Below are 13,333 nucleotides of genomic sequence, written 5' to 3'. Positions count from 1 at the left end.
CCTGTTTTTCTTAGGGATCCCCCTTATTTTGGGACAGCGGGAGGACCTTCCCCTTATCTGCTTAACGTACTCCCCCCGCTATGCCGCTGCCATGCCTGCACAACCACATGTGGATGCGCCAGTTTAGTGGATTTTTCTATTGCAAAAACAACTTTCTCACACGAGGCAAACACAAGGGCTGGAAGAAGGGATGGGTGACCTCAGAGGAATGGAGAGGCTCTGAGCATGCGGGGGTGGCATAAGGAACAGCACAGCCCCCCTGGAGCTGAATCTTTTGGGGGATGTGAAGAACAACAGGAACAGATTTTTCTAGTATGTCAGCAGCAGCAGTTAGCCTAGGAGAAACGTGGGTGCACTGTGGGATGGGGATGGGATCACAACAGACCTGGAAATGGTGCTGGATGGCCTCATCCCCATCTGTATGGGTGAGGCTGGTCTTCAGCAGCCCCAGCTCCCTGAGACGGGGAAAGGCTGGGACAAGGGCCTCTGGTGGGCGAGGTTGAGGAGCGCTCAAACTGGGACCTGACCCGGTGCCCCCGTAAGCCCTGAGGGAGCCGGCCTGCGGCAGCGGCCACCCTGATACCTGTGAAAGGCCCTGGCCACGGGGAGCTTCCTGCGGAGCCTCAGAGGTGAGCAAGAGCCCATCTGTCTGCCTTCAAGCAGGGCAGCCGGGCAGCCTCTCCTCTGTCCCCAGAAAGGCAACGGAGAAGGTTCGGACGAGGCGATCTCCGGGGATCCCGGCCACCTGCAGCTCTGACGGGTGGGAGCGCTGGCCCCTGAGCAGGCCCCTCCACCTTGGGCTGAAGTTTTGGACTTGTGGATCATTTTTTTAAACAAAAGTTCAGTGCTCACCTGCAGTCGGGAAGGGGATGGACAAGGAGCAAACAAACCTGCGGTGGTGCGGTGCCGACACCGGCAGTGCCAGCGCTCAGCCCGCCAGCGTGGTGTGACCAGAAGCGGTACTGAGGGAAAGTCCTTGGGATTGCCGAAGGGAGGTGAGGCAGAAGCCCAGGTAGAGCTCAGGGCGAGCAGAAGGACGTGCCTTTCCATGCTGCACGGAAGCTGGAACGGCTTCAACAAGGGACCGAAGGACCGGGGGTCTCCCCCCATTGCCCCGTGCTGGGGGCAGCAGCCCCCAGGGCTGGGGCTGGAGTCGGGTGCCCCGAGTCCCTTGTCCCAGACACGGGTGGCAGGGTCCCCGCTCTCGGGCTGGGTGGTCACTGCCACGCTCAGGGCCAGCGCTGCGGCGGCTTCGCCCTGCGTAAAGGTGACACCCACGGCGAGGCCGCGGGCACGCAGGAAGCCGGGTCGCGCCGCCTTCACCTCCTTCCATTACGGTAATTGCCTCTCTGCAAGCCCAGCTGCTGCCCTGGTGCTCGCGGCGGGCCCCGGGGAGCAGCGTGGCTGGGCCTGCAGGCGGGGGATGAATAATTCACCGCCTGGAAACAAAACCTCCAGCCTTAAAACCGATCGGGCTCTGCTTGGCATCTGCTGCCGGGGATTAGCATAGGAAGGGTGCCAAGGGGGTGCCGCGGGACCGGGAGGAGATGAGCGACACAGGGACCCCGCTGCCACCCGCTGCTTTGCCTCCTGTATCCAAAATCCCCCAGCACTTCGGTTTGTCCCGTGTGGAGGACGGAGCCCAAGAGGCAGCCGCAGCGCTCCCTGCAGCTCCCTGAGGAGGGGAAGCGCGGAGGGAGGTGCCGGTCTCTGCTCCCTTGTAACCGGTGGCAGAACACTGGGAACGGCACAAAGCCGCACCGGGGGGGTCGGAACGGACATTGGGAAAAATTTCTTTACCATGAGGGCGGCCAAACGCTGGCACAGACTCCCCAGAGGTGGTTCCACCCGCAGGGTCTGCACCCACCCACCACTGCCTCCATCACCTCCAACACCACCCTTTGTGGCCTCCAGGGGACCCAGCCAGGGTGCAGCTCAACCTTTCCTCCTCCTCCTCCTCCTTCTCCTTCTCCTCCATCACTGGAGGCCATTGCTGGCCTCCCTGGGGCAGAGGCTGTGCCCGGTTCGGGCTTATCACACGTATTTCCCCATACAAAGCCTTTCGGGGCATCTCTCGCCCATCGGTTTTGGCCGTTTGCCTTTCTCACGTGCCCACGTCGGGGCAGCCTCCGTCCCCAGCCCTGACGTCAGCCAGCACCGAGCCCTTAAATGCTGCACCGAAACCCTCCCCGGCTCCTGGGAGATGCTGCGCGAGGAGGGGCTGGCGGGCACATCCCGCACAGACAGCAGGTGACACCTGCGATGTCCCCAGCGCCCGGCACCTGACGGCCCCGGGAGCACGAGGATGGAGCCGGGCGCTCGCCTGCCCGGGTGGCTGCTGGCGCTCGGCCTCGCCAGCACTGTCCTGGCCCCAGGTAAGTGCCTGGGGAAGGTGTCAGTGCCGGGGCTGCCACCTGCCAGCCTGAACTGGGACCAGCAGGGCCCCGGTTCAATAAACTGGGTGAGCGGAGCAAACCCCCTGGGAGCTGCAGCCAGCGGGCAGGGTCTGCCCTGGGACCCCACTGCCCGGTCCCAGCCCCGGGGTCTCTGGGGAGCGGGGACTCACCGCGGGCTGTGCTGCAGCTCCACCGCCTGCACGGAGCAGCCCGGGCTCCGGCACTGCTGGCGGCGATGCCCGGCTCTGTAAGCGCATCTCGCCTGGTGCCTGCCGCCCATGAAACGCAATCCAGCTCGTCCAGCTTCCAGCAAAGACAGGACAGGCGCCGGCTGCTGCACTGGCCTGGGGGCTCTCATTAGCCAAGAAATGGCCCTAAAGAGGGGCTGGGGCGGGGGGAACAGATCCCTTCTCCCCACCCCTGTTCTGGGGTGCTTCCTCCCCCCAGGAACCAGAGCTCCTCCTGGCTTTGGTGGGACCAGGAACAGAAATAATAGAAATAACAGGAATCATAGAAAACAATAGAAATATTTGGCAAATAGGAGAAAGATTTGTTCAACGGCATGGAGCTGTAACAGGAGTCAGGCTGGGTGTTAGGAAAAGGTTCTTCACGGAGAGGTGGTCGGGCACTGGGACAGGCTCCCCAGGGCAGTGGGCACGGCACCGAGTTGGACTCGATGATCCCCATGGGTCCCTTCCAACTGGGGATATTCCATGGTTCTATGATTCTAAGTGTTTGAACAACGCTCTCAGACATAGGGTCTGATTTTTGGGTGCTCCTGTGTGGAGACAGGAGTCGGACTCGATCCTTGTGGGTCCCTTCCAGCTGGGGAGATTCTGAGATTCTTTGATTCTGTGATTATATGGAAAAAAACAAATTTTGGGGTTGGACTGCCAGAAATATGGGATGGGGAATGGGGGAGCCAGTGCATGGGGCTGTCACAGGCAGGGGCTTCGGCTCAGCTTGGGCATCCCTGGAGGGTGGCGAGGGAAGGCAAAGGTGGGGACTGGACCGGAGGGCATGGGGGTCCCAGCAGCAGCACTGGGCAGGATCTGGTGGGGTCCCAGCCGTGGGGACTTCACCCCGTGTCGGGTCCCGCAGGCTGCGGGGGCGCGCAGGGCAGGCTCGCCCACAAGCTGCTCCACGACCTCTTCGCCAACTACTCCAGCGCCCTGCGCCCCGCGGAGGACACGGACCGGGCGCTCAACGTCACCCTGCAGGTCACCCTGTCCCAGATCATCGACATGGTGAGCACCGGCACCCGGCCGGCACCGGCACGCCTCTGTCACACAGATTCACAGATTCACAGATTTCTCTAGGTTGGAAGAGACCTCAAGATCATCGAGTCCAACCTCCGACCTAACACTAAGTACTCCACTAAACCATATCCCTAAGCTCTACATCTAAACGTCTTTTAAAGACCTCCAGGGATGGTGACTCCACCACCTCCCTGGGCAGCCCGTTCCAATGCTTAATAACCCTTTCGGTAAAGAAGTACTTCCTAACATCCAACCTAAAACTCCCCTGTCGCAACTTTAGCCCATTCCCCCTCGTCCTGTCACTAGGCACGTGGGAGAATAGACCAACCCCCACCTCTCTACAGCCTCCTTTCAGGTAACTGTAGAGAGCGATGAGGTCGCCCCTGAGCCTCCTCTTCTCCAGGCTGAACAAGCCCAGCTCCCTCAGCCGCTCCTCGTAAGACTTGTTCTCCAGACCCCTCACCAGCTTGGTCGCCCTTCTCTGGACTCGCTCGAGCACGTCCATGTCCTTTCTGTAGCGAGGGGCCCAAAACTGAACACAGTACTCGAGGTGCGGCCTCACCAGAGCCGAGTACAGGGGCACAATCACTTCCCTCGACCTGCTGGCCACACTGCTTCTTATACAGGCCAGGATGCCGTTGGCCTTCTTGGCCACCTGAGCACACTGCTGGCTCATATTCAGCCGACTATCCACCAATACTCCCAGGTCCTTCTCGGCCAGGCAGCTTTCCAGCCACTCATCTCCCAGCCTGTAGCTCTGCTTGGGGTTGTTGCAGCCCAGGTGCAGGACCCGGCACTTGGCCTTGTTGAACTTCATGCAGTTGACCTCAGCCCATCGCTCCAGCCTATCCAGATCCTCCTGCAGAGCCTTCCTGCCCTCGAGCAGATCGACACACGCACTTAGCTTGGTGTCATCTGCAAACTTACTGAGGGTGCACTGGACGCCCTCATCCAGATCATCGATAAAGATATTAAAGAGGACCGGCCCCAGTACCGAGCCCTGGGGGACTCCACTAGTGACCGGCCTCCAACCAGATTTGACTCCATTCACCACAACTCTCTGGGCCCGGCCATCCAGCCAGTTTCTAACCCAGCGAAGCGTACGCCAGTCCAAGCCACGAGCAGCCAGTTTCTTGAGGAGAATGTTGTGGGGAACGGTGTCAAAAGCCTTACTGAGGTCAAGGTAGACCACGTCCACAGCCTTTCCCTCATCCACCAAGCGCGTCACTTGGTCATAGAAGGAGATCAGGTTCGTCAAGCAGGACCTGCCTTTCATAAACCCATGCTGACTGGGCCTGATCGCCTGCTTGCCCTGCAAGTGCCGCGTGATGACCCTCAAGATAATCTGCTCCATGAGCTTCCCCGGCACTGAGGTCAAACTGACAGGCCTATAGTTCCCCGGGTCTGCCCTCCGGCCCTTCTTATAGATGGGCGTCACATTGGCTAGCCGCCAGTCAACCGGGACCTCCCCCGATAGCCAGGACTGCCGATAAATGATGGAAAGCGGCTCGGCCAGCTCCTCCGCCAGTTCTCGCAGTACCCTCGGGTGGATCCCATCAGGCCCCATCGACTTGCGCACATCCAAGCTCCGTAGCAGGTCGCCAACCATTTCCTCATGGATAGCGAAGGCCACATCCTGCTCCCCATCCCCTTCCACCAGCTCAGGGCACTGGGTGTCCGGAGAACAACCGGTATTGCCGCTAAAGACTGAGGCAAAGGCGGCATTAAGCACCTCAGCCTTTTCCTCATCCTTAGTAACTAGGTTTCCCCTCGCATCCAGTAAAGGATGGAGATTCTCCCTAGTCCTCCGTTTCGCGTTGATGTATTTGTAAAAGGATTTTTTGTTGTCTTTAACGGCAGTAGCCAGATTGAGCTCCAGATGAGCTTTGGCCTTTCTAATTTTCTCCCTGCACAGCCTCGCTACATCCTTGTAGTCCTCCTCAGTGGCCCGCCCTTTTTTCCAAAGATTATAAACCCTCTTTTTTCTGCTAAGCTCCAGCCGCAACTCTCTGTTGAGCCAGGCCGGTCTTCTTCCACGCCGGCTCATCTTTGGGCACGTGGGGACGGACCGCTCCTGTGCCATCACGATTTCCTTCTTGAGGAGCGCCCAGCCTTCCTGGACTCCTCTGCCCTTCAGAACCGCCTCCCAAGGGACTCGGCCAACCAGCGTCCTGAGCAGCTCAAAGTCAGCCCTCCGGAAGTCCAAGACAGCAGTTTTACTGGTCCCCTTCCTGGCCTCGCCAAGAATAGAGAACTCTACCATTTCGTGGTCACTCTGCCCCAGACAGCTTCCGACCACCACATCTCCCACCAGTCCTTCTCTGTTTGTGAAGAGAAGGTCTAGCGGGGCACCACCCCTGGTAGGTTCACTGACCAGCTGCGTCAGGAAGCTATCTCCCACGCTCTCCAGAAACCTCCTAGACTGCTTTCTCTGTGCCGTGTTGTGTTTCCAGGATATGTCCGGGAAGTTGAAGTCCCCCACGAGGACAAGCGCCGACGATTTTGCAACTTCTGTCAGTTGCCTATAAAACTCCTCATCCGTCTCCGCATCCTGGTTCGGCGGTCTATAGCAGACCCCCACCAGGATGCTAGCCTTGCCGGCCTTCCCACGGATCCTAACCCACAGGGATTCAACCTTATCATTCCCAGCCTGGAGTTCCACAACATCAAAAGATTCTCTAATGTAGAGAGCCACGCCACCACCTCTTTTGTGCTGCCTGTCCCTCCTGAAGAGCCGATAGCCAGGCATTGCAGCACTCCAGTCGTGGGAGCGGTCCCACCACGTCTCCGTGATGGCAACCAAGTCGTAGCCTGCCTGCTGCACGATGGCTTCCAGCTCCTCCTGTTTGTTACCCATGCTGCGTGCATTAGTGTAGATGCACTTCAGCTGGGCCATCGCCTTCTTCCCCGGCCTAGCCATTGTTTCCCCCGGCACAGCTCCAACAGGCCTTGTTTGAGCCCCGTCCCCCTTCTTACCTAGTTTAAAGCTCTCTCTATGAGCCCCGCCAGCTCCTGGCCTAGGATCCGTTTTCCCCTTGGAGATAGAGACCCGTCTGGGGCCATCAGGCCGGGTGCCGAGTAAAGCTCCCCATGGTGAAAAAACCCAAAATTTCTATGCTGGCACCAGCCTCTGAGCCACCTATTAACCACATGAGCTTTCCGCGTCCTCTCCGTGCCTCTCCCTTCCCCCGTAGGGATAGACGAAAACACCACCTGCACTCCCGCTCCCTCCACCAATCGTCCCAGCCCCCTATAGTCCTGTTTGATGGCCCTGAGGCTTCTCTTTTCAACATCATCGCTGCCAGCCTGGACTATCAAAAGCGGGTAATAGTCAGAGGGGCGAACCAGGTTTGGAAGCTTCCTGGTAACGTCTCTGACCCTGGCCCCAGGGAGGCAGCAGACTTCCCTATGTGTGGGGTCAGGCCGACAAATAGGGCCCTCCGTTCCCCTGAGGAGGGAGCCGCCCACAACAATCACCCTTCTTTCTTTCTTGGTGGAGGCAGTCCTGAGGCGTGGAGTCAACTTCCTCACCTCAGGCATCCTCCCGGGTAGGCTTCCTACCTCATCCTCACCCACGGGTCTCTCGAGCCCCAGGGCCTCAAACCTATTGTTCAAGGGCACCTGGGAAGGCGGTGCCGGCAGGGGAGGGCATCTCCTGCGAGGTCGAGCAGGGACCTGTCTCCATTCCTCCTCAACTCGCAGGTCCCCTCCCTCTGCCCGATGGCAACAGGGCAGGGGGTCCACCCCCCTTTGGGGCGTCTCACCCTGGTCCCTCTCCCTCCGCTCCTGCAGGGAGTTGCTCCACCAGTCTATCTCCCGCTCGCACTCCCTGATATCCCTCAGTCTCTGCACCTCTTCCTTGAGTTCCGCCACCATGCGGACCAGGTCGTCCACCTGCTCGCACCTCACGCAAGCAGTCTCCCTGCCTCCCGCCGATGGCAGCAAAAGGCTCAGGCACTCCCCGCATCCTGAGACCTGAACTGCCGCATGTTTGGACGGGCAGTCGGTCTGGGTGTGCACTGACTTCCTAGAGAAGGCACCGTGCCTGGTGGAGACCATTGTAGCCCAGCTGACAGGAGAGTGCCGTTAGAGGAATTGTCCCTAAGGGCGGGTGTGAGCGCTCCGCCCTGCCTGCGCCAACTGCCTCGCTAACTGCCGCGTCCCCATCACGCTCCTGGCACTGCGCGCCTGGGCTCTGCTCTAACGGTGGGTCCTGCCCGACCCCCAAGATGATGCTCAGCCCCACAAAGCAGCTCAGGCCCCACAAAGCCAGCCCCGCTGCCCCAAAATCAGTTCAGACCTCTTGAAATCAGCTCAGCCACACCAAAATCAGCTCAGACCATCTGAAGCCAGCTCAGACCCCTCAAAGTGGTCCAGATGCCCCCAAATCAGCTCAGACAGCTGGGAAACAGCTCAGACCTCTCAAAACCAGCTCCGATGCCTCAAAACCATCCCAGCCACCCCAGACCAGTCCAGACCCCTCAAAGCCAGTCCAGCAGCTCCCAAAATCAGCTCAAACCTCTTGAAACCAGTTCATATCCCCGCCAAACCAGCTCAAACCCTAAAACCTCAGCACAACCCCCTGGACACCATCTCAGCCCCTCAAAGCCCTTGTGGACACGGGGGGGGGGGGCTGCAGGCGGTGCTGAGGCCCACGCCCACCCTCTGCCCTCGCAGGATGAGAGGAACCAGGTCCTCACCTCCTACCTGTGGGTCCGCCAGGCCTGGCTGGACGCCCACCTCACCTGGGACAAGGACGCCTACGGCGGCATCGACAGCATCCGCATCCCCAGCAGCTACGTCTGGAGGCCGGACATCGTCCTCTACAACAAGTGGGTCGCGCTCGCCCCTGCCGCTCCCCGACCCGGGGGGGCTGCAGGGGGGCATCGCAAACTTGGGGCTGGAGGAAGGGGTCCCAGTGGGCTTGAGGCCGTCATCCTTGCTGGGCTGGGGGGACTGAGGGGCCATCAGCAGGTGTGGGACCACACCAAGGGACAAGGCCACCCCGGGAGGGCAGGGGGATGCTGGGGGGGTGCAGTGTGGGGGTCGCACACCAGCCCCAGCCCCCAGCCCTGCGCCCCGCTGGGGCTCAGCACCACGGCAGCTGCCCCACGGCCACCCCTGCCCCAGCGCCGACGACCGGTTCAGCGGCTCGATGGAGACCAACGTGGTGCTGCGCTCCGACGGGCACATCATGTGGGACTCGCCCGCCATCACCAAGAGCTCCTGCAAGGTGGACGTCTCCTACTTCCCCTTCGACGGGCAGCAGTGCCGCCTCACCTTCGGCTCCTGGACCTACAACGGGAACCAGATCGACCTCCGCAACCGGCTGGACGCGGGCGACCTGACGGACTTCGTGGAGAACGTGGAGTGGGAGGTGCTGGGCATGCCGGCCACGAGGAACGTCGTCACCTACGGGTGCTGCTCGGAGCCCTACCCCGACGTCACCTACACGCTGCTGCTCAAGCGGCGCGCCTCCTTCTACATCTTCAACCTGCTCCTGCCCTGCGTCATGATCTCCTTCCTGGCGCCCCTGGGCTTCTACCTCCCGGCCGACTCGGGGGAGAAGGTCTCGCTGGGGGTGACGGTGCTGCTGGCCCTCACCGTCTTCCAGCTGCTGGTGGCAGAGAGCATGCCGCCGTCGGAGAGCGTGCCGCTCATCGGTGAGCCCTCGAGGGGCTGGGGGGTGCTGGGGACGGGGCCCTCGTGGCGAGGGGGGGTCCCTGCCCCTGCCCCTCAGCACCACCGCCCGCCTTGCAGGGAAGTACTACATCGCCACCATGACCATGATCGCCGCCTCCACCGCGCTGACCATCTTCATCATGAACGTCCACCACTGCGGGCCGGGGGCCAGGCCGGTGCCGCCGTGGGCACGGCGCCTCATCCTGCACCACCTGGCCCGCGCCCTCTGCGTCTGCGAGGTTGGCGAGAGCTGCAGCAGCCCCCGGCAGGCGGGCACGGGTGGAATGGGGCCGCAGGAGCACCCTGGGGTGGGCGCCCAGCCGGGGCCGTGTCCCCGCAGCCACTGCCTCTGCCACCACCACGTGCTGCTGAGCAGCGTGGGCTACATCGCCGGCTGCTTCCGACGCCACCGAGCCGCCCAGCGCCGTGCCGGGGAGTGGAAGAAGGTGGCCAAGGTGATGGATCGCTTCTTCATGTGGGTCTTCTTCATCATGGTCTTCCTCATGAGCGTGCTGGTCATCGGCAAAGCCGCCTGACGGCACCACCACACACACCGCCCCGGGTGTCCCGCGGGTGGCTCATCCCTGGTATGGTCGGGGGCTCCGGAGCAGGCACAGCAGGGACAGTGGTGACAGACGGGGGCTCCAGAAGTGCTGGGGAGGTGTTGGGAGCCCCCCCCCCCCCCATGCCGGGGGGCTGAGCCTGGGGGTCCTGGCTGGGGTGAGCCCCTGTCCCCGCTGGTGCTCGATGCACCGTGCCCCACGGACCCGGGTGCAGAAATCAAAGTGGGAATAAACCCTGCAGCGTGCGTCTCCTGGCTTCTGCCTCCTGCCTGGGGTGGGCAGAGCCTTTCCCGGGGGGGCTGCGTGCGTGGGTGTGAATGTATACATATAGGTATACCTGGGCAGGCAGGGCACTGCTATCGGTGCAGCCCACACCTCCCCCAAAACCCCTCAACCCCTGCACTCCCTCTTCTCATAAGCCCAGGGCTGCACTTTGCAGGGCGCTGGAGCACCAGGGATTCACTCCAGGGGAGCCCATTTACCGCTGAGCTCAGCCTCAGGGGCTTCTGGAGAAAGGGGGGTGGGGGGGTGTGGGGGGGGTGGGGGGCAGCACAGCCAAGTGCAGGTGAGTGGGGGCACCAGTGATGGCTCCCAGTGCCACCAGCATGCTGCTGGTGCAGGGTGCGCGTGCAGCCAGGCTGGCATGGCAGGGAGAAACGCGGCTGAAGAGGAATCCAGAACACGAATTGAGAGACTTGAGGTGGGTCATGGTCATGCGTGAGCCCCCCCCCCCCCGCCCCAGGCTCCCGCAGCCCCTTTCCCAGCCCGGCCACGTCCCTCTGGAGGCCAGCACAACCCTGTGAGATACCAGCTCGTTTCGTGACCACCAGATGTGGCCACCGCCAGCCCATCCTTGCTGTGTTTGACCCCCGGGGACGGGGAAACGAACACCCACACCCCGTGAAGGAGAAACCCTTTAATGGGCTGAGCCCGAAGGAGCACTGCGAGCCTCTCCTGGTGCTTGGCCCCCTGCCCGGGGCCAGAGGAGCCCACCGACCCTGTAGGACCAGCGCTCCCAGAAGGGCAGCGAGCGGCAGCGCTGCCTCCAGCGGGCCTTCACCCACTGCCACAGCCTGGCGCAGGTCTCCTGCAGGCACTGCCCGGCCCGGCACAGCCCCACGGCCACTCGGGGCCGGACCCCACCCGTGGGCACCCAGCACGGCCCCAGGGGGCTGCTCCTGCGGGGATCCCCCGGGATGCTCCGGTCCGGTTCCTTTGGGATGCTCCTGCGGGGATCCCCTGGGATGCTCCCGTCCGGCTGCAGCAGGAGGCTCCTGACCGTGTCCGTGTCCGTGTCCGTGTCCGTGCCCGTGTCCGTGCCCGTGTCCGTGTCCGTGCCCGTGTCCGTGCCCGTGCCCGTGTCCGTGCCCGTGTCCGTGCCCGTGCCCGTGCCCGTGTCCGTGCCCGTGCCCGTGCCGGTCTCCGTGTCCGTGCCCCCCCGCGGCACCTCTGTCCCGAGGCACCACTGCCACCCCCCGGTGTCGAGGAGCTCCAGCCGGACGCGCACCGTCACGGGGGGCCGGGGGGGCTGCCGGGGGGGCTCCCGGCGCTCTCTCCGCCGCCGGGGGGGTCCCTGCCGGCCGTCCCCCGCCGCCCCCCGCCGCCGCTCCAGCACCGCCCGCAGCAGCCGGCAGCGGCGCTCGGTGGCGGCCCGGGAGCGGCGGGCGGCGCGCAGCAGCGCCAGGACGGGCTCCGCCGGGGCCGCCCCCCCGGGGCCGACGGGGGGCGAACGGGGCCGGGGCGGCTCCGAGCCCGCGGGGCTCCGCGCCCCGTCCCCGGGGAGGCGCTGGAGGCACGGCCCCGGGGGGCGGCGGGGGTCGGAGCCCTGCAGGGGGGGAGGCGGCGGCCGAGGCGGCTCCGGGGGTCCCGGGGGGACGAGGGCGGCCAGCTCTGCCAGTGCGCCCGGCCAGGGCTCCGGGAAGGAGTAGAGGGAGCACCGGGAGGAGGAGGAGGAGGCCAGGGACACCAGGGACACCAGGGACGCCAGGGAGGCCAGCGGTGCCCGGGGAGGCTCCGCGCCCTTCGGTGCCAGGCTCGTCCTGCGGGAGGAGATGGAGATGGAGGAGCCCCCGCTGCCCCCCTGCCCTTGGGGGGGGAACCTGGGGGCGGCCCCGTCCCCGGGCAGAGCCCCGGAGCCCAGCCCCGGGCCCTGCAGCTCCTGGGGGGCCGGGGTCAGCCCGGGCAGCGCTCACCCCATCTCCCGTCCCGGCGAGGCCGTCCCCGCTGCTGCCTCCATCCGCAGAGAAGCTGCCGGGGCCAGAGCGGGTGAGCGGCCGGGAGCCCCCCCGCTCAGCCCCCCGCCGGGGGTACCAGCCCATGGGGAGCCCAGTGCCGGCGGGGGGGCCACTCACCGCTCCGCTCCTCGCGCCGGGCTCTCGCCGGCCTCTGCTTCCTCAGCCTCCGCCAGTTCCTCTGCAGGAGCCCCAGGTAGATGGGTGAGGGGGGGGGGCAGCCCCCCGCACCCCCTGCCCCATAGCTCTGTCACCTACCCGCAGCCGCCGGACCCGCAGCACCGCGGACACCAGGCTCAGCCGCAGCAGCAGCAGCAGCAGCGGGAGCAGCTCGGATGGGGGGGGGAGGCCAGGGCCCCCCATGGCACCGGCTCCGGCGATGCCGCAGGTCCCCAGGCGGCGGGCACAGGCCTGTGACACAGAGCCCCGAATTTCGTGAGCCACGAGAAGGGCTCAGCACCAACGCCAGCGGCTGGGAGAGGAGCCCCCAGCACGGGGACGACACCACCAGCACCCACAGCATCCCCTGGGGCTTGACCCCCCCGCCCCGTGAGCCCCCCCTCTGTGCCGGGGCCCTGCACATGGATGGGGGATGCTGCCCACGGGTACTGGGGTGCCACAGGAGGGGCGCAGCCTGCTCTGCCCATGGCCCGTGCAAGGTGACCCCACTTCTGCAGGGCTGCCCCTCCCCGGCCAGCCTTACCAAGCACCCCGGACCCCCCCGCGAGCCGGAGCCCACCGAGATGGTGCCAGACCGCGGTGCCCACTGCCCACTCCCACTCCTGCAGGGCCCCCTTTGGGGCACGGCGCGGTGCACACGCACCCCCCCTTTGTGACACCACGCAGTTCTTCTCCCTCCTTCCAACCAGCGGCCCCGAACGGAGCTTTGATGTCAATGGGAGCCTGTCAATGCCGAACGCGGGGTCCAGCAGGAACCCACCCCATGTCCCCCCCGCCTGGCTGGTCTCCCCCCTAAGCCCTCCTGGGCTGTGGGGTGGCCGGGCCCCGGGCTTGTCCTGCAGCTGCTGGAATTTCCCTTCCCTGGGGTTTGGTTCCTGCACAGAGAAGCGGGGCGATGGCAGCTGGGCAGGGCCAGGCCGCAGGCACCCCGGCGTGCAGAAAATGAAAGCAAGCGAGCGAGCGGAGGCTCCGGGTCTGCCCCTTTCCTGTTTTCTCTTTTGCAGCTCCGGTTTCAGTCCTGG

General features: G+C 64.2%; 2 protein-coding genes across 6 annotated transcripts; one reads left to right on the top strand and one right to left on the bottom strand.

The window, feature by feature from the left end:
- Positions 1 to 1,793: 1,793 nt before the first annotated feature.
- Positions 1,794 to 10,147, top strand: CHRNA10 (cholinergic receptor nicotinic alpha 10 subunit). Of its 2 annotated transcripts, XM_048053238.2 has the most exons (5): positions 1,796 to 2,375; positions 3,498 to 3,643; positions 8,333 to 8,487; positions 8,786 to 9,318; positions 9,416 to 10,016. In XM_048053238.2, the coding sequence occupies exons 1-5, from the start codon at positions 2,306 to 2,308 to the stop codon at positions 9,871 to 9,873; spliced, it is 1,362 nt and encodes a 453-aa protein (XP_047909195.1). In that variant the 5' UTR covers positions 1,796 to 2,305; the 3' UTR covers positions 9,874 to 10,016. The 2 variants fall into 2 exon arrangements, with proteins under 2 accessions (XP_066846218.1, XP_047909195.1); XM_066990117.1 differs by having other exon boundaries at positions 1,794 to 2,375; positions 8,333 to 9,318; positions 9,416 to 10,147.
- Positions 10,148 to 10,801: 654 nt separating this feature from the next.
- Positions 10,802 to 13,299, bottom strand: LOC136789666 (uncharacterized). 4 transcript variants are annotated; one of them, XM_066990110.1, is made up of 5 exons: positions 12,955 to 13,299; positions 12,390 to 12,542; positions 12,252 to 12,312; positions 12,093 to 12,147; positions 10,802 to 11,939 (listed from the first exon to the last, which is right to left on the bottom strand). In XM_066990110.1, exons 2-5 carry the CDS (start codon positions 12,492 to 12,494, stop codon positions 10,817 to 10,819), a joined length of 1,344 nt encoding a protein of 447 aa, XP_066846211.1. In that variant the 5' UTR covers positions 12,495 to 12,542; positions 12,955 to 13,299; the 3' UTR covers positions 10,802 to 10,816. The 4 variants fall into 4 exon arrangements, with proteins under 4 accessions (XP_066846211.1, XP_066846212.1, XP_066846210.1 ...); XM_066990111.1 differs by having other exon boundaries at positions 13,072 to 13,299; XM_066990109.1 differs by having other exon boundaries at positions 12,871 to 13,298.
- Between the last annotated feature and the right edge of the window lie 34 nt (positions 13,300 to 13,333).

Source organism: Anser cygnoides, chromosome 1, assembly GCF_040182565.1.
Source record: "Anser cygnoides isolate HZ-2024a breed goose chromosome 1, Taihu_goose_T2T_genome, whole genome shotgun sequence".
In the NCBI taxonomy this organism is placed as follows: Eukaryota; Metazoa; Chordata; class Aves; order Anseriformes; family Anatidae; genus Anser; species Anser cygnoides.
Note: the sequence above shows the minus strand (reverse complement) of the source record. Positions and strands in the feature narration are given on the sequence as shown.